General features: G+C 42.5%; 1 protein-coding gene across 1 annotated transcript in view; it reads right to left on the reverse strand.

Annotated features, from left to right (window-relative positions):
* LOC134674937 (clathrin heavy chain) overlaps window positions 1–19,933 on the reverse strand; it is a 58,139-nt gene that overhangs the window by 20,276 nt on the left and 17,930 nt on the right. Inside the window, exons 8-15 of the mRNA XM_063533095.1 lie at window positions 6,525–6,721; window positions 5,881–6,061; window positions 5,040–5,233; window positions 4,286–4,512; window positions 3,051–3,222; window positions 1,803–2,081; window positions 1,089–1,307; window positions 414–556 (exon numbers count right to left, since the gene is read on the reverse strand). Of these exons, the coding sequence (XP_063389165.1) occupies window positions 414–556; window positions 1,089–1,307; window positions 1,803–2,081; window positions 3,051–3,222; window positions 4,286–4,512; window positions 5,040–5,233; window positions 5,881–6,061; window positions 6,525–6,721 (1,612 nt within the window). The remainder of the gene's footprint in view (window positions 1–413; window positions 557–1,088; window positions 1,308–1,802; window positions 2,082–3,050; window positions 3,223–4,285; window positions 4,513–5,039; window positions 5,234–5,880; window positions 6,062–6,524; window positions 6,722–19,933) is intronic.

The following is a 19,933-nucleotide window of genomic DNA, read 5'->3' on the forward strand; positions in this document are numbered from 1 at the left end:
GACAAAACACTAGAGATGCCACGAATATTCGGCAACTATTCGGTATTTGGCCTTTCGGCCACTTTGCCGAATACTCGGTATTCGGCCGAATGTTGCCTACTATTCGGCCGAAATGTCGAATTTATTTAACCCTTTAACCATTTGACATTCCTTTTTAGTCATTCGATTTAGAACCGTAATTCTTATAGTAGAGATGCGTTTTTGTTTTAAGTATGATGGCAAGTATGTTGCCGCTACGGACTAAACTTTAGTCACTAAGGCCCACTTGCACCATTCTACTAACCCGAGGTTAACGGGTTACGCCTGGAGTTACCACGGTTACCAGTACAATTTGACACTAAGTTAACGGTTTAACCGCTTAACCCCGGGTTATTGGGATGGTGCAAGTGGGCCTAAAGGGTTAATAATTTCACCTGTTTCTCTTCTCGACCTCAGCCACGAGCTCGTCAGTGGAGAACTGTCCTCGCACCACCAGGATGAGGTTCTTGATGATGTCCTCGGTGCAGTCCACGTCCAGCAGACCGCCCACCACAACAGGCAGACGCGACGGGTTCACCTGTAAAATGTTTCTTTTAGTATCTAGCTTGTTGATCTATCGAAGTGTGTCTAAGGGTGGTCCTGTCCTGTCCTGACCTGTCCAATTTCTTGGTCCAATGTGCAATGCGTGTCAGTCACTCATTAAACAAAATGTGTCTCAAATACACATAGGACCAAGATTGGTGTGGGCCGCAAGTACTTGTAGCGACGCGACGAAATCGCGGAGTGAGTCACGCCACGCCACGCCACGCGGAGTGGTGCCGATAAATTTGATTTGAGAAGAAAGTGGAACTATATCGGTAGGGCGATCTTGTTACTAGATTTGTTTGATGTGAGGTTACCTTTTGTACATAGATCTCTATGTACTTCTACAGGCTGTTCCTGTAAAGATACAGCACGAGGTCGTTCACGAAGTCGAACCGGTCGCAGACGATGATGAGCGGCAGCTGGTCGGGCAGCTTGGCCTCCTTCAGGAAGTTCTTGACGCGCTCCGCGTTGTAGCAGTTGCGACTCGTTCAACCAGGGTTACCAATGGGACTTGAGACAGTTACCTTCTGCACGTAGATCTCGATGTACTTCTGCAGGCTGTTCCTGTAGAGATACAGCACGAGGTCGTGCACGAAGTCGAACCGGTCGCACACAATGATGAGCGGCAGCTGGTCGGGCAGCTTGGCCTCCTTCAGGAAGTTCTTGACACGCTCCGCGTTGTAGCAGTTGGACTCGCGGCAGATGCGCTCCACCTCCTTGATTTGACCGGTCTTGCAGGCGGCCTGAGAATTAAAAATTACATATTAATTGGTTGGTAACACTAGGGAATCCATACGCAAGTATAAGTAGTAGTTGACGAACTACATATGTATTTTGCCTACAGGAATATGCAATTATAAGTTGTAGTTGTACCCACTAGTAGAATAGTTTCAAAAAAGCATTAGAAATAAGACGTTGTACATCGTAAATGGGAAAAACGAATTATAAAACGTCAAATTTACAATTACAGAAAAAATGTATAGTGTATTGAAATATTGTTTGGTTACGGATTAAGAACTAACACATCTAGATTTAGATCATTTTAAAAATATAAATAAGTAAGTAAATATCCTTTATTGCACCATAAAGTTAAAAAAATACAAAAAGCGAAATACAAGCTTAACACTTTCAGTACCAAGCGCCCCATTTCCAACACAAAACGAACCCAACTGGCGCGGGTTCCTGGCACTGAAAGTGTTAAGAATAGGTAACAATAGGCGGTCTAAATTAATACTAACCTGAATATACTTGAAGTGGACTTCCGGATCCTGGCTAAAGTTCACAATGGATCCCAGGAAGTAGAAGAGGCCTTCGTAAGTCTTGAAGCTCTCAAACAGCTCAATGAGCGCCTTCGTGGTCAGCTGCTCGTGATACTTGGTGGCGATTTGGACGCAGATCTGCAGGTTCTGACGGATGTTGGCCTGGAGCATGGCTTTGAGGCACTCGAGGGAATCCTCGACGGACAGACTGCCGAAGTAGGTGACCAGCCATTCGGCTGAGAGCAGGTGGGTGTGGACCTGGAGAAAAAAAAAGAATTTTAATTTTGCTGTAAATGCGAGTAGATTCATACAAAGTTTTGGTAACTCATTTCCGCTTACGACTTCATGCGCGTAGATATCGTGACAACTTGTCATACCTTTGGGAATTGAATTCCGAAAAGTCCTTTCTTGGCTTTGGGCTTACAAAATATTTTTTTAAATATTTGATTATTCTTGAGTCTCGCGGTATCTAAGTATAGATCTATTTTATATATGCCGTTAGATGTCTGCATGGACGTTTGAAGAGTCCTGAGTTTACTCTCTGGCTACAATAACTGATTTCATTCAAAGTTTAAAAGCACACTACTACACATCACAGCAAGGCTGAATTTAGCGTAGATTGAGATCACCTTTTGGTATTTATACCATCGTCTACATTACATCATCAAAAACTGCTGAGTCAGCTGCATGGATAGTACCAGGGGCACATGACAGGGTAGGAGTACTGACCACGGCCCGCTTGATGTCGCACAGGTCGGTGTAGTGCTCGAGCCCGCGCTGCAGCAGGCCGGCCTTCTCGCACAGCTGCGCCACGTGCGCGCGGTCGTAGCGCGTGAACATGGCGTTGCCGTGCATGGATGGTACCAGGAGCACATGACAGGGTAGGAGTACTGACCACGGCCCGCTTGATATCGTACAGGTCGGTGTAGTGCTCTAGCGCGCGCTGCAGCAGGCCGGCCTTCTCGCACAGCTGCGCCACGTGCGCGCGGTCGTAGCGCGTGAACATGGCGTTGCCGTGCATGGATGGTACCAGGAGCACATGACAGGGTAGGAGTACTGACCACGGCCCGCTTGATGTCGTACAGGTCGGTGTAGTGCTCTAGCGCGCGCTGCAGCAGGCCGGCCTTCTCGCACAGCTGCGCCACGTGCGCGCGGTCGTAGCGCGTGAACATGGCGTTGCCGTGCATGGATGGTACCAGGAGCACATGACAGGGTAGGAGTACTGACCACGGCCCGCTTGATGTCGTACAGGTCGGTGTAGTGCTCTAGCGCGCGCTGCAGCAGGCCGGCCTTCTCGCACAGCTGCGCCACGTGCGCGCGGTCGTAGCGCGTGAACATGGCGTTGCCGAGGATCGCGTCCGCCACTTGCGGAGCTGACATCAGGTTCATCTCTAGCAGCCTGCGGGAGACAAATATCAGTCAACATAAGATATCTATTTAAATACATTACATCTTGATTCGTCAGCCTATAGTCAGTCTCTTGCTGACTGTAGGCTGGTATTCCATCTGTCCAATTGCGTTCTAAGCCTAACACTGGCTGACTTGGTCGTACCCTTGTGCGAAACACTTGTGTATTACATTTCACTCTCTCATTAACCAAAATGTGAGACGCAAATACACATTGGACAAAGAGATTGGACTGGGATACCACCCTAAATTACGTTTATCAAATTAAACATTAAACAAACTTTAGGCTAGTTGTATCAAAAAGTAACTGATGACTCTGTGTTGCGGCTAAAACATGTGGTACGGAATCTTTCAGGCTTTCTTCGTTGTTGTATCGTACTTTCGTTAATTTGCTATGTAATTGGCAAGGATTGGGTCTAAAAACAACCCACAAAAATACTTCAAAGTAAATAAACATAGTAATCGACCTGGTATGCAGCGGTCCCTCCTCGGGCCGGTTGTTCTTGAGCGCGTCCAGCAGGAACGCGGTACACTGCTGCACCATGTTCTGCTCCATGAACACGTCCACGATCTGGTTGATGTCGGCCAGCGGCGGGTCCTCGGCGACCAGCATGCCCGCGAGGCCGGCGCCTTGCTCGAGGTTGTGTCTCTAGTGTAACCGACCTGGTCTGCAGCGGCCCCTCCTCGGGCCGGTTGTTCTTGAGCGCGTCCATCAGGAACGCGGTACACTGCTGCACCATGTTCTGCTCCATGAACACGTCCACGATCTGGTTGCTGTCGGCCAGCGGCGGGTCCTCGGCGACCAGCATGCCCGCGAAGCCGGCGCCTTGCTCGGGGTTGTGTCTCTAGTGTAACCGACCTGGTCTGCAGCGGCCCCTCCTCGGGCCGGTTGTTCTTGAGCGCGTCCAGCAGGAACGCGGTACACTGCTGCACCATGTTCTGCTCCATTAACACGTCCACGATCTGGTTGATGTCGGCCAGCGGCGGGTCCTCGGCGACCAGCATGCCCGCGAAGCCCGCGCCTTGCTCGGGGTTGTGTCTCTAGTGTAACCGACCTGGTCTGCAGCGGCCCCTCCTCGGGCCGGTTGTTCTTGAGCGCGTCCAGCAGGAACGCGGTACACTGCTGCACCATGTTCTGCTCCATGAACACGTCCACGATCTGGTTGATGTCGGCCAGCGGCGGGTCCTCGGCGACCAGCATGCCCGCGAAGCCGGCGCCTTGCTCGGGGTTCGTGCGCATCACGGACCGGAGCAGGAATATGTAGTCTGGCGTGTAGCCGACCTGCGAGAGAACACACACAGTTCATCAAATTTTAACATTTTCGGTGCCGGGCGCCCAGTACAAAATGAACACACATACGGGGCATTGGCAGTGAATGTGTTAAGAGAACACTCAGTCGCCTCATGACCGCTTGAAATTATAATCCGTGCTAAATCAGAGATAATATTATACCTTCTTCTTTTTCGTTCTCTTATTGCTGAGGATCGCGACCATATCTTATTTGTCTATTTCGTGCGATCATAAGCTATGTGGACAGCACGGTGCAGACTGCCGGCAGCTGATATCTTCGCATCTTATACTTACACTTATATAAGATAAGACACGCAAGTTAGAAAAAGTCGTTAACTCAGGAATGAAATTAATATTGCACGAATGGAATAACAAACAGCGTATACAGATACAGGTCTTTATAGATCTATCTTTAACAACGTAGCCAAAATACAACTATTTTTCTCATTTTGTAAAGGTGTACTGCACGAAAAAGCCCAATGGGTACCCCATGGGCTTAGAATTACATTTAAACTCACCTTCTTAGCATACAGCACAATTTTCTGGAACTGCCCGGTTTCTGCGAAACACTGGATGACCTTGCTGGCCACGTTGGCCCGCAGGTACACCGACAGAGCCAGCGTGGGGTCAACCTGCTTCACCAGGTCTCCGAGCTCCTCGGAGCATTCCAGCTTCTCTTCCTTTAGCCACTTTTCCAACAGCTGCTTACGACCTGGAAACGAATTTTTCGTCAAGATTTTCGTAATAGCTTATAACAGCATTTCCCAAATTATGGGTCGCGACCCATTGGTGGGCCGCGAGCGAATATTGAGTGAGCCCTGTAACTACTTTGCACCCGAGCGTTACCAATAATATTTTATGCCACTTTGTAAGACGGCCAAGAGGTGGGTCCCGCCCAATCAACTTGAGGAACCAGTGCCTTATAACACTCGTCTATTAGTTGCCTATTCATATCTATTATGAGGTCATAGGTGGTGGTGTGGGTAGCAGTACTCTTGTCTTTAACAGGCAAAGACTAGATGTTAGCGAGAACGTCAGTCGTTTTACGGGATTCAACTTGAACGCACTGTTCTAGTAGTAGAAATCAGAGGTTTTTGTGATTATAGCTTGTCGTTAAGTACTCCAGCTCTGCGTATCTGCTAAACACCCCATACCAGGCGTGGCTCACTCCGCGATTTCGTCGCTTTGCTACAGGTAGCTAAAAGTACATCCGTTCCACACCAATTTTGGTGGCTAGCGATAAGCCGGGCGTGGCGCTGTAGGCACCTAGCGGCCATATCTGTCCTGATCGTAACAGACGCGTTTCGTTAGAGAGTGAGTCTCCTGTACCTAGTACTATTATTTATTCTGTGCCAATACCTTGCAACAAGACGGGCTTGCACAGCTCTAGCGACTCGAACTTGTTGAGCTGCGCCTGGTCGAGCAGGATGCCGAAGTACTGGAGCAGGGGGGACGTCTGTCCGGGCTGGGTTGGAACTTGCTGGAAACGCTGGATGGTCTGCGGGGTGCGGAGGATGCCGCGCGGCGCCATTGCTGCCACCTGGATCAATCATTATTACGATTAGAATACAGATAATATGAAGTACCTTAATCTGATGCCTGATGAAAAAGTTCAGCATATAAAAAAAAGCGGACAAGGGCGAGTGGGACTCGCCCACCGAGGGTTCCGTACTTTTTAGTATTTGTTGTTATAGCGGCAAAAAATTACATAAACTGTGAAAATTTCAACTGTCTAGCTATCACGGTTCATGAGATACAGCCTGGTGACAGACAGACGGACAGACAGCGGAGTCTCAGTAATAGGGTCCCGTTTTTATCCTTTGGGTACGGGACCCTAGAAAGAGCGGGTCCAAAGTCCTCATGTGTTGCGAGTGGACCTAGCCGCTTTGCGAAGTTGCTGCTTGAACTAAATGTCTTGCCAGGGCCAGGCACACGTCCCATTATTTCGGGTCGTTATAACGGCACACACTGCTCATCCTATACAGAAACCGGTATACACTGACCTTAGCGGCCTCGCCGTACTGCGCGTTAGTGAACAGCATGTTGAACTTCCTGACGAACAGCTCCTCAGCCCCCGCCAGGTTGTTGCGCACGGCCAACCGCAGCGCCAGCTCTGGGTTCTGCAGCACCGTGTTGATGTACGGCACGATGGAGTCCTCTTCTACTGTCACGGAGAGGACTTGGCCTTTACGGTTAACGCCTGTGGAACGAACATAATTATGCTCTAGCGGCCCACCATAGAAGGAAAATTGGCAATCGAATTTGAATCAACGGTATTAGAAAATAGAGTTGAATTTGTTTTGTTTTAAAATCGAACGAAACTAAATAAAAGAAACTCTATTCCATTACATTAAGATTTAAATTTCATTGTAGGTAATTTGTACTAGTATTAGGACATTGAACCCCAAGAGGGTATTTGAGGAAATACAATAAAGCGAACAAAGACTCGCTTGCTCCTTTACCCTGAACTATAAAATTACAATTTTAAGCCCACTTGCACCATCCCATTAACCCGGGGTTTACCGGTTAAACCGTTAACCCAGTGTCAAATTGTACTGGTAAGCATGGTAACTCCAGGTTTAACCAGTTAATCCCGGGTTAGTGAATGGTGGAAGTGGGCCCAAGTGAAATTTAAAAGGGTACTGAGGAGTTTCGAAAGCTACGGTTGGCGTCACTGTCATATTACCATAAGAACTTGACGAAAAACGAATGGGACGACTCAAGACGATACCATATTACAATAGATAGAGTTTATGCAACTACCGTTACTGACAAGACAGCCAGCCAGGCAGTATTACGCTATGCCAGGGGGGTGTCACTACGCAGTTTAGGTACATTTGGCCGGCTGGCCTCCCGGGCAGGGCAGGGGTATGGCAGTAGGCTGCCGCTCGACCGCACGATCGTCATGTCACGTGGCGCTCGTGCAAAGGAGATTCACGGTTCGTGCGCGGTTATAAGTTTCATTTTTGCTGCAGGCGGCGAGTATAGGTATAATTTTATACCTAAATCTGACTTTTGTGAAGGAGTGAATCTTCTGTACGATTATTCTGTGGCTATGCTACGCTACAAATAATCTAATCGGTGCCTTAGGCACTGGTCCCACCGCGAGCTAGTAAGCTATGAGCTATCGGCTATAAACACGAACAAAAGATAAGCACTCCCGTGTAAATAAAAGAGACACGGCGATATTTATAGTTACTCGCCCAGCGGTGAGCTATAAATATCGCCGTGTCTCTTTTATTTACACGGGAGTGCTTATCTTTTGTTCGTGTTTATAGCCGATAGCTCATAGCTTACTAGCTCGCGGTGGGACCAGTGCCTTAGTGCCATATGTTTATTCGAAATAATATTGGACAATCGAAATTAAACTCTCGTGAGACATATTTTAGCCAATAGCGACTAAAAATTCTAGTGAGTAAAACCGTTGTCGCCTAACAGGTTAATATTATTATTAGTTTTAAGATATATTTTGTATTAATATGTATGCTAGTTTTAAGGTATTTATCTATGGGCCAATAGTTGCCTGAAAATAAATGTTTTCATTCATTCAATATTGGACAATTCCGCAAACAGAATATTTGGCGTTAGGTCTTTTACTGGAATATTTGTTATGTCCATTTCCTTTGTGTTGCGAGTGGGCGTAAGGCCATAAGGGGCGTCAGCTCGTAAAACATGGCTTATGCATTCTTGTTCTTGCGGTTACTATGTAGACCCGTTTCAATACTTACTTGTCGTTCGACAAAAGCTTTATTTTCGAAGAATAGATACAATAAAACTCTGTTTTCTTATCAGCCTTAGATTTCGTTTATAACACAATATGCATATCCCTTTTGTTTTAGTGTAGTGTGAGTGTGTAGTGTGTGTTTAGTAGATGGCGGGGCTACTTGGACGCATTTCTGAGCTACTGGACGATTGTTGCAGATTCTTAGGAATGCTGTAGAGCACAGTACAAAAAAAAGCACTACCAGACCACTACAGACTCATTGTATGGTTGAGTTTAAGTTACAAAAATATGTTTACATGACTTTATTATCAGTATATTCAATATCTCAGCGGCACGTAAATATATGTTTTGAACGTTGGCTATTAAAGATGTTTGTGATTTCGTACAATAACTAGATTGTCAGTGATTAAGGACCTAAGGCACTGGTCCCACCGCGAGCTAGTAAGCTATGAGCTATCGGCTATAAACACGAACAAAAGATAAGCACTCCCGTGTAAATAAAAGAGACACGGCGATATTTATAGCTCACCGCTGGGCGAGTAACTATAAATATCGCCGTGTCTCTTTTATTTACACGGGAGTGCTTATCTTTTGTTCGTGTTTATAGCCGATAGCTCATAGCTTACTAGCTCGCGGTGGGACCAGTGCCTAAGTACCGAAATTATTTTTTATTTATGATGCGTTATCATCATCGCCATAAAACATGAAACGGTAATCTGCGTTAAAGGGCCCACAGATTACCAGGCGAACTGGTTATCAGTGGGCCCCTTTACTCTTGTAGTAAACTTATCCATTCGCCCACTCTTTCGATTCATCTGCGCCCGGGGATCGAGATACCGATAGGGCACGAACTAGAGATGCACCGGATATCCGGTTACTATCCGGTATCCGGCCCATCCGACCATTATTTTACTATCCGGCCGGATACCGGATAGTGACCTACTGTCCAGACGGATACCGGATAGTAACATTGCTTTATTTCGGAGTAAACAAATTGGATTTAGGAAACAGACACGGTCATAATCGTACTTGTTTATTATTTTAAAACAATTTAATAATTCCATTGACTTGCACGAGCACTCATTTCGAACCTAGAAATGAGTCTGCGCGAACGTTCACTAGGAAACAGGTCAAACCTGCAGAATGCGCACCTGAAAAACCGAAATGTAGGTAGTCTCCGCTGGCCGAATATCCGGCGGCCGGATACCGGATATTCGGCTGATGGTCAGGCCGAATATCCGGTATCCGGCCAAACAACTATCCGTTGCATCTCTAGCACGAACATTAATTTCCAAATACAATACGGGCCATGGCATGTAGGCGCTCATCTGTATTCGGCCAACGCCGTAAGGCATTTCAGCGCGTCGGCATGAAAAATCGTTCTCTTGAACTTGTGGCACAGACAGCCTTAACTTCTTGTACTAGACGGAGCACATAAGAGAATCGTGTTCACCACAGATACAAACGTACAAATTTAGTGTGGGAGCGCAATCGATAATTTTATTTTCAAGGCACGAGGGATAAACAAATTTTGCCACCGAGTGAAACTCAAAAATTTTAACCACACCGACGCAAAGAAAATACTAACTGTAAAATATCAAACAAAATCAAAGCAAATCAATGAAAAAAGAATGTTATTAAATATTTATCTACCAAAACCATCATTTAAAAGTCCTTTCTACCAGCCACCATAACGATTTCAATGAATTTTGCAATTGGTTTTCGGGGGCGATAAGTCGATCTAGCTAGGTCTTATCTCTGGGAAAACGCGCAATTTTGAGTATAATATGCGCGTAATTTATATGTTTTCAGCAAAGCTATTAGGTCTCCCAGATATTGGACCTAATTGCAGTGACTTCATGTTCTTTGTAAACGCTTCATAAGGGGTCATCCATTAATTACATCACACGTTTAGGGGGAGAGAGGGGGTCAAGACAATGTGACATGGGGGAGGAGGGAGACACAAACTTTGTGACGTCACTTTAACTTCATCAGTAACCGAAAATTTATTTGAATTATTTTATTCGCTGTACATTTAAATAACAAGTTTTTAAAACGATAATCGTTTTTATTCGTTTAATTTTCTTTCCTAAGCAGTTTTGGGTTATAAAATTACTAATATTTATGTCGTCAAAAATATTTTGATAAAATATTAATAATACTCAGGTACTTACTTAATTCGATTTGGCGATTTCGTAGAAAAACTGTGACATCACACTAGGGGGGGGGAGGGGTTTGCCAAATGTGACCAAGTGTGACAAGGACGGAGGGGTCAAAAAACCTAGATATTCGTGTGACGTAATTAATGGATGACCCCTAATGCGGTGTTTGTGTAGTCTCGTGTCTCGCGGCTAATATTAGAGGAGCTGTATCGTAATGACGGTGTATAAATAGTTACAACCTTGTTATTCTAACGCTCGATAGCGGGTCAACGACTGAGGCGCGAACTTGGACATGCAATGTTTTGTACATTTCTTAATGAGAATAATGAGATTCCATTTTCGCAAATAACGGAATATATTTTTATTGTTTGAAATGGTAATGGGTTTGAAATGAAAAGTTATGACTGGCGGCTATTGAACCGTGCCATTTGTAAAAGAAATAATATGTTTACGGACAGCATTTTGCTTTATTGTTTTCCGGACATACAAATTCCAATCGCTATTGCTATTTCTATGGAATTAAGTGAATGTTACCCTCTCATGCTGAGAGGAGGCCTGTGCCCAGCAGTGGGACGTATACAGGCTAATATATGTATTACCTATATTATTTATTATAAGTGAATGGTAAACATCTGTCTTGTCAATCCAATTTTCATCATCATCATCTCAGCCATAAGACGTCCACTGCTGAACATAGGCCTCCCCCTTATGGGGGGTGAATGCCTGTAGCGATGCTACATATTTGCCTATGATAGATACATACTTTTCCATACGAGATAACCTGTACGACATGACTGTCGCATTTCCAACAGAATAACATACACCAGAGTATGACACTTATGTAAAACTGTAATGTACCTTCTCAGCTGTAGGTTGATTAGCATATCCTGCCTCCTGGCTAACTGGCTTCGAAGAAACAAGTCCAAAGAGCATGCCACTCGAACGGAACTTGTCACCCAGATTGTGCAGAGGTTGTTGAACCAAACCTGGCTTCACGTATATCAAAATCATCCTCGTGACCCATCCTAACTGCCCAAGTAGGTCACATCCTAATTTAATTTGTATTTTAGAATCATTTTCGGAATTTTTATGAAACATAAATTGCGATTTTGACGGTGTCAATGAGTTGAGATTTGTGACAGATGAACTGTCAGAAAATAAATTAGGCGTTTAGTTACCGCATCGGAAGGAAGATATTCTGAATGAAACAATGTAGAAAACAGTAATAAAAAATATAATTATTAGTAATTATTATTAACCAATTAAAATATTACGAGTATTAACGAGCATTGATATTTTTCGAGAATCATTTGATTTAGAAAAGATTTAAGTTGGTTTGACGTTTAATGTGTTGATGTGAATCGAAACGCAACGTGACAGGTAGGATTTTATTGCGGACTGTCACGGGGGTCACTTACACTTGGAATGGGAATACGCTAGGATGTAGATGGTTTCTAATTAAAGATTAAGAGGAATTGCCTCGTCTCCTTCCGCCGCCTGGTCCGGCTGGTGGGAGACCGATTTGTAAAGTGCGTATATCGCTGTGCGTGAATTGTGCGCGTGATTTACTTAGTGCGTCCCGTGTCGCCGATGGACATGAGCACGGTTGGTGATCGTGTTCCCTGGCGCGCTGTCGCGCGTCCCCGATTTTGCTGAGCGTCATGCTGGCGCTGCTTCTACGCCGTAGGACGCGGCCTTGACCTGAAGGCCGTGTGTCGGATGGCTATGCTGCCGTCCGACGACTCCAAGGTGTCTTCGTGCGGGTCCTTCCCGTAAAACTCCGAGCGCTGCGGGTTGTTCTCGCCTTAGCTTGTCACAGCTGGGGCTCGATGAACGCCCGCCGCTGATCTACGTCGATCTGTCTGCTACGCTAAGTTCCAGGATGAAAGCTACACCCGGTATCCGTGAGTGCACTAGACTTTCGTTTTAGGTTTTGGCCAAAACTCCGCGTCTCGTCCGTCTCGCGACCGTAGATTAAGGATTGCCATAGTGTCACTCCACAGCCGCCAACGGCTTATAGAAACAAATTGTATTTTGAGTAGCGCCCGCCCCGAAGCGGAGTGCCTTGTAATTATCTAGCGGGGTATATTAAATTGCATGTCAGATATTTGGTGTTATCTTTTCAATATCCTACCAAGTTCCCGTTAACCAGGTTAGAATAACAAGAGGACCCTTGTACTCCAATAGTCCAATGTTTTACTGCGGATCTTACCCGAGGCATTATTTCCATTAATTATTTAAACATTTAAAATATTATTATTTTTTATACACTACAATGTCACACCACTTTAAATTTATTATTTTTTATTCACGACAATGGCGCCCGAACAAAGCTTAAATTAAATATATAGCTTGGTTACTGTGAGCTTGGGAAGCGATAACATAAATTTATAAAATTTTTGTCATTTAAAAAACTTAATTTTTAAAAAATTTAGTGAAATTATTTGTATTAAAAATATAAAATTAATTAATTTGTAAGTTTACTTGTGACAGGGTAGCAAATTCATCAATTATTACAATTATTATTAGGCTACACTATGACTAATTAGCATAGCGCTCAGCCACATATTGTTTTTTCACCATGCTCCATTTGAGAGGTAGGTAATTTATTTTAACACTTCCTGTATAAAGTGAAGTGTTACCAATTTATTATACTTTATTACATACCCTGACACAAGCAAACCATTTTTTTCTACCGACATGCCGGACGGGGAAGGAGAGGAATTTCATGAAGTAGGAGGGGGGGGATACCTTATCTACTTACCCCTACCCATGCCTAATGCCTCATTGTTTAATACGCGACCATGGGGTGCCGCGTTAGACAACCACCCGCCCGACCCACCCATTTCAAAAGTATTAAAATATTTATTCATTTTTATTTCTCAAACCAACTCAAACTTTTCATTCCGCAGACTTAGTATGACAGACGAGACACTCTAAATTTTTTCGTTTTTGACTTATTTGGTTCTAAATAGAACTATTTGATAGAACTTAAATGTTCATATTCGTTTTTTGTTTTTTTGAAATTTGAGGAAATTGGTCTTAGAATCAACCTCAATTTCAGCTATCTTAGCATAGCATTTTTTTTAAAGTTCTGCTGAAACATGCACCATTTGTATTCGCTAAAGGTAGGGACAGGTTGTTGAACGGTATGCTGCATTCCATTTGGAGTAGTATTCCTGATTCGTCACACAACCTCCGAATTTCCGACTGCTAGTTGCTTTGTAGTTAAGGTAATCTGAAAAAAATCAGTTACCATTTAATTTTAAAGCATTGGTTCAGTGACATTATGCTCAATACTATATTTTACAAGGTGTATTTTCAAGTTAGTAACTTATTTTTTATTTGGGTGAACTCAGGTAACAACCCATTTTTTTTGAGTACGCATACCTCCTTGACTCATTTGGTCAAGATTTTTTTCAAGCGTTTCCAGGGAAACCAAATTTTTTTGTGACTACACACCCTAAGGGTCCAGGGTGAGGTAATTATATTGGATATAATTCACTGACTTAGACATGAAAAAGAAAACCAAGTTTTTTTTCACTTAGTGTAAGCCCGCTGGCTACACATTGGGATTTGACTTGAGTGTGAGCTACAAGTTAGCCTCCACTATTATTGATATTATTTGTAGATATAAATTAGCAACTAGTTACCACATTACATTAAGGTACTAGTAATTTAATTTTGTAGTCATAGGCATGCACATAGTAGGGCATGCCATATTAAAACTTAATTATTAATATTGCATTAGGTACATGACTACTTGTAATATACTAAATAGTAAGAATTTATAAATATAGTTGAAAATACTTAATATTTAAATTGGATTTAAATACTTTAGTGAATCTTAGAATAGGGAGTTAGCTTATTATTATTTATGTTAAATAGTGGCTAGACCAGTCAATTTAGGATTACTTGAATTAAAAAAAAATTTTTTTAGTTAGGTTGCAGAAACCACAGTGTAGTGGCCATGCACTGTGATTTCTAATAGAGTTAACATTTAGAAATAAAACTCACAGTCCCAGAGATGGACAATATAAATTAAGTTTTAATAATATTTAGCATGCACAATAAATAACAGTCAAAGCTTACTGTTAAACAGATAGACGTATCTGCATGCATAATTAATGTCCTAATGGACTCGTTGAGTAGGTATCCGGTTAATTTTTTTTCTCCGGTTACCCCGGCTGCCTCGGTTAACCGGTGCTTAACCTCTTTGCCGAGAGAGGGGATATTGTAGCGATGCTACATATTTGCCTATGATAGATACATACTTTTCCATACGAGATAACCTGTACGACATGACTGTCGCATTTCCAACAGAATAACATACACCAGAGTATGACACTTATGTAAAACTGTAATGTACCTTCTCAGCTGTAGGTTGATTAGCATATCCTGCCTCCTGGCTAACTGGCTTCGAAGAAACAAGTCCAAAGAGCATGCCACTCGAACGGAACTTGTCACCCAGATTGTGCAGAGGTTGTTGAACCAAACCTGGCTTCACGTATATCAAAATCATCCTCGTGACCCATCCTAACTGCCCAAGTAGGTCACATCCTAATTTAATTTGTATTTTAGAATCATTTTCGGAATTTTTATGAAACATAAATTGCGATTTTGACGGTGTCAATGAGTTGAGATTTGTGACAGATGAACTGTCAGAAAATAAATTAGGCGTTTAGTTACCGCATCGGAAGGAAGATATTCTGAATGAAACAATGTAGAAAACAGTAATAAAAAATATAATTATTAGTAATTATTATTACCCAATTAAAATATTACGAGTATTAACGAGCATTGATATTTTTCGAGAATCATTTGATTTAGAAAAGATTTAAGTTGGTTTGACGTTTAATGTGTTGATGTGAATCGAAACGCAACGTGACAGGTAGGATTTTATTGCGGACTGTCACGGGGGTCACTTACACTTGGAATGGGAATACGCTAGGATGTAGATGGTTTCTAATTAAAGATTAAGAGGAATTGCCTCGTCTCCTTCCGCCGCCTGGTCCGGCTGGTGGGAGACCGATTTGTAAAGTGCGTATATCGCTGTGCGTGAATTGTGCGCGTGATTTACTTAGTGCGTCCCGTGTCGCCGATGGACATGAGCACGGTTGGTGATCGTGTTCCCTGGCGCGCTGTCGCGCGTCCCCGATTTTGCTGAGCGTCATGCTGGCGCTGCTTCTACGCCGTAGGACGCGGCCTTGACCTGCAGGCCGTGTGTCGGATGGCTATGCTGCCGTCCGACGACTCCAAGGTGTCTTCGTGCGGGTCCTTCCCGTAAAACTCCGAGCGCTGCGGGTTGTTCTCGCCTTAGCTTGTCACAGCTGGGGCTCGATGAACGCCCGCCGCTGATCTACGTCGATCTGTCTGCTACGCTAAGTTCCAGGATGAAAGCTACACCCGGTATCCGTGAGTGCACTAGACTTTCGTTTTAGGTTTTGGCCAAAACTCCGCGTCTCGTCCGTCTCGCGACCGTAGATTAAGGATTGCCATAGTGTCACTCCACAGCCGCCAACGGCTTATAGAAACAAATTGTATTTTGAGTAGCGCCCGCCCCGAAGCGGAGTGCCTTGTAATTATCTAGCGGGGTATATTAAATTGCATGTCAGATATTTGGTGTTATCTTTTCAATATCCTACCAAGTTCCCGTTAACCAGGTTAGAATAACAAGAGGACCCTTGTACTCCAATAGTCCAATGTTTTACTGCGGATCTTACCCGAGGCATTATTTCCATTAATTATTTAAACATTTAAAATATTATTATTTTTTATACACTACAATGTCACACCACTTTAAATTTATTATTTTTTATTCACGACAATGGCGCCCGAACAAAGCTTAAATTAAATATATAGCTTGGTTACTGTGAGCTTGGGAAGCGATAACATAAATTTATAAAATTTTTGTCATTTAAAAAACTTAATTTTTAAAAAATTTAGTGAAATTATTTGTATTAAAAATATAAAATTAATTAATTTGTAAGTTTACTTGTGACAGGGTAGCAAATTCATCAATTATTACAATTATTATTAGGCTACACTATGACTAATTAGCATAGCGCTCAGCCACATATTGTTTTTTCACCATGCTCCATTTGAGAGGTAGGTAATTTATTTTAACACTTCCTGTATAAAGTGAAGTGTTACCAATTTATTATACTTTATTACATACCCTGACACAAGCAAACCATTTTTTTCTACCGACATGCCGGACGGGGAAGGAGAGGAATTTCATGAAGTAGGAGGGGGGGGATACCTTATCTACTTACCCCTACCCATGCCTAATGCCTCATTGTTTAATACGCGACCATGGGGTGCCGCGTTAGACAACCACCCGCCCGACCCACCCATTTCAAAAGTATTAAAATATTTATTCATTTTTATTTCTCAAACCAACTCAAACTTTTCATTCCGCAGACTTAGTATGACAGACGAGACACTCTAAATTTTTTCGTTTTTGACTTATTTGGTTCTAAATAGAACTATTTGATAGAACTTAAATGTTCATATTCGTTTTTTGTTTTTTTGAAATTTGAGGAAATTGGTCTTAGAATCAACCTCAATTTCAGCTATCTTAGCATAGCATTTTTTTTAAAGTTCTGCTGAAACATGCACCATTTGTATTCGCTAAAGGTAGGGACAGGTTGTTGAACGGTATGCTGCATTCCATTTGGAGTAGTATTCCTGATTCGTCACACAACCTCCGAATTTCCGACTGCTAGTTGCTTTGTAGTTAAGGTAATCTGAAAAAAATCAGTTACCATTTAATTTTAAAGCATTGGTTCAGTGACATTATGCTCAATACTATATTTTACAAGGTGTATTTTCAAGTTAGTAACTTATTTTTTATTTGGGTGAACTCAGGTAACAACCCATTTTTTTTGAGTACGCATACCTCCTTGACTCATTTGGTCAAGATTTTTTTCAAGCGTTTCCAGGGAAACCAAATTTTTTTGTGACTACACACCCTAAGGGTCCAGGGTGAGGTAATTATATTGGATATAATTCACTGACTTAGACATGAAAAAGAAAACCAAGTTTTTTTTCACTTAGTGTAAGCCCGCTGGCTACACATTGGGATTTGACTTGAGTGTGAGCTACAAGTTAGCCTCCACTATTATTGATATTATTTGTAGATATAAATTAGCAACTAGTTACCACATTACATTAAGGTACTAGTAATTTAATTTTGTAGTCATAGGCATGCACATAGTAGGGCATGCCATATTAAAACTTAATTATTAATATTGCATTAGGTACATGACTACTTGTAATATACTAAATAGTAAGAATTTATAAATATAGTTGAAAATACTTAATATTTAAATTGGATTTAAATACTTTAGTGAATCTTAGAATAGGGAGTTAGCTTATTATTATTTATGTTAAATAGTGGCTAGACCAGTCAATTTAGGATTACTTGAATTAAAAAAAAAATTTTTTTAGTTAGGTTGCAGAAACCACAGTGTAGTGGCCATGCACTGTGATTTCTAATAGAGTTAACATTTAGAAATAAAACTCACAGTCCCAGAGATGGACAATATAAATTAAGTTTTAATAATATTTAGCATGCACAATAAATAACAGTCAAAGCTTACTGTTAAACAGATAGACGTATCTGCATGCATAATTAATGTCCTAATGGACTCGTTGAGTAGGTATCCGGTTAATTTTTTTTCTCCGGTTACCCCGGCTGCCTCGGTTAACCGGTGCTTAACCTCTTTGCCGAGAGAGGGGATATTGTAGCGATGCTACATATTTGCCTATGATAGATACATACTTTTCCATACGAGATAACCTGTACGACATGACTGTCGCATTTCCAACAGAATAACATACACCAGAGTATGACACTTATGTAAAACTGTAATGTACCTTCTCAGCTGTAGGTTGATTAGCATATCCTGCCTCCTGGCTAACTGGCTTCGAAGAAACAAGTCCAAAGAGCATGCCACTCGAACGGAACTTGTCACCCAGATTGTGCAGAGGTTGTTGAACCAAACCTGGCTTCACGTATATCAAAATCATCCTCGTGACCCATCCTAACTGCCCAAGTAGGTCACATCCTAATTTAATTTGTATTTTAGAATCATTTTCGGAATTTTTATGAAACATAAATTGCGATTTTGACGGTGTCAATGAGTTGAGATTTGTGACAGATGAACTGTCAGAAAATAAATTAGGCGTTTAGTTACCGCATCGGAAGGAAGATATTCTGAATGAAACAATGTAGAAAACAGTAATAAAAAATATAATTATTAGTAATTATTATTACCCAATTAAAATATTACGAGTATTAACGAGCATTGATATTTTTCGAGAATCATTTGATTTAGAAAAGATTTAAGTTGGTTTGACGTTTAATGTGTTGATGTGAATCGAAACGCAACGTGACAGGTAGGATTTTATTGCGGACTGTCACGGGGGTCACTTACACTTGGAATGGGAATACGCTAGGATGTAGATGGTTTCTAATTAAAGATTAAGAGGAATTGCCTCGTCTCCTTCCGCCGCCTGGTCCGGCTGGTGGGAGACCGATTTGTAAAGTGCGTATATCGCTGTGCGTGAATTGTGCGCGTGATTTACTTAGTGCGTCCCGTGTCGCCGATGGACATGAGCACGGTTGGTGATCGTGTTCCCTGGCGCGCTGTCGCGCGTCCCCGATTTTGCTGAGCGTCATGCTGGCGCTGCTTCTACGCCGTAGGACGCGGCCTTGACCTGCAGGCCGTGTGTCGGATGGCTATGCTGCCGTCCGACGACTCCAAGGTGTCTTCGTGCGGGTCCTTCCCGTAAAACTCCGAGCGCTGCGGGTTGTTCTCGCCTTAGCTTGTCACAGCTGGGGCTCGATGAACGCCCGCCGCTGATCTACGTCGATCTGTCTGCTACGCTAAGTTCCAGGATGAAAGCTACACCCGGTATCCGTGAGTGCACTAGACTTTCGTTTTAGGTTTTGGCCAAAACTCCGCGTCTCGTCCGTCTCGCGACCGTAGATTAAGGATTGCCATAGTGTCACTCCACAGCCGCCAACGGCTTATAGAAACAAATTGTATTTTGAGTAGCGCCCGCCCCGAAGCGGAGTGCCTTGTAATTATCTAGCGGGGTATATTAAATTGCATGTCAGATATTTGGTGTTATCTTTTCAATATCCTACCAAGTTCCCGTTAACCAGGTTAGAATAACAAGAGGACCCTTGTACTCCAATAGTCCAATGTTTTACTGCGGATCTTACCCGAGGCATTATTTCCATTAATTATTTAAACATTTAAAATATTATTATTTTTTATACACTACAATGTCACACCACTTTAAATTTATTATTTTTTATTCACGACAATGGCGCCCGAACAAAGCTTAAATTAAATATATAGCTTGGTTACTGTGAGCTTGGGAAGCGATAACATAAATTTATAAAATTTTTGTCATTTAAAAAACTTAATTTTTAAAAAATTTAGTGAAATTATTTGTATTAAAAATATAAAATTAATTAATTTGTAAGTTTACTTGTGACAGGGTAGCAAAT

The sequence above is a fragment of the Cydia fagiglandana genome, chromosome 20 (assembly GCF_963556715.1).
Source record: "Cydia fagiglandana chromosome 20, ilCydFagi1.1, whole genome shotgun sequence".
Classification (NCBI taxonomy): domain Eukaryota; kingdom Metazoa; phylum Arthropoda; class Insecta; order Lepidoptera; family Tortricidae; genus Cydia; species Cydia fagiglandana.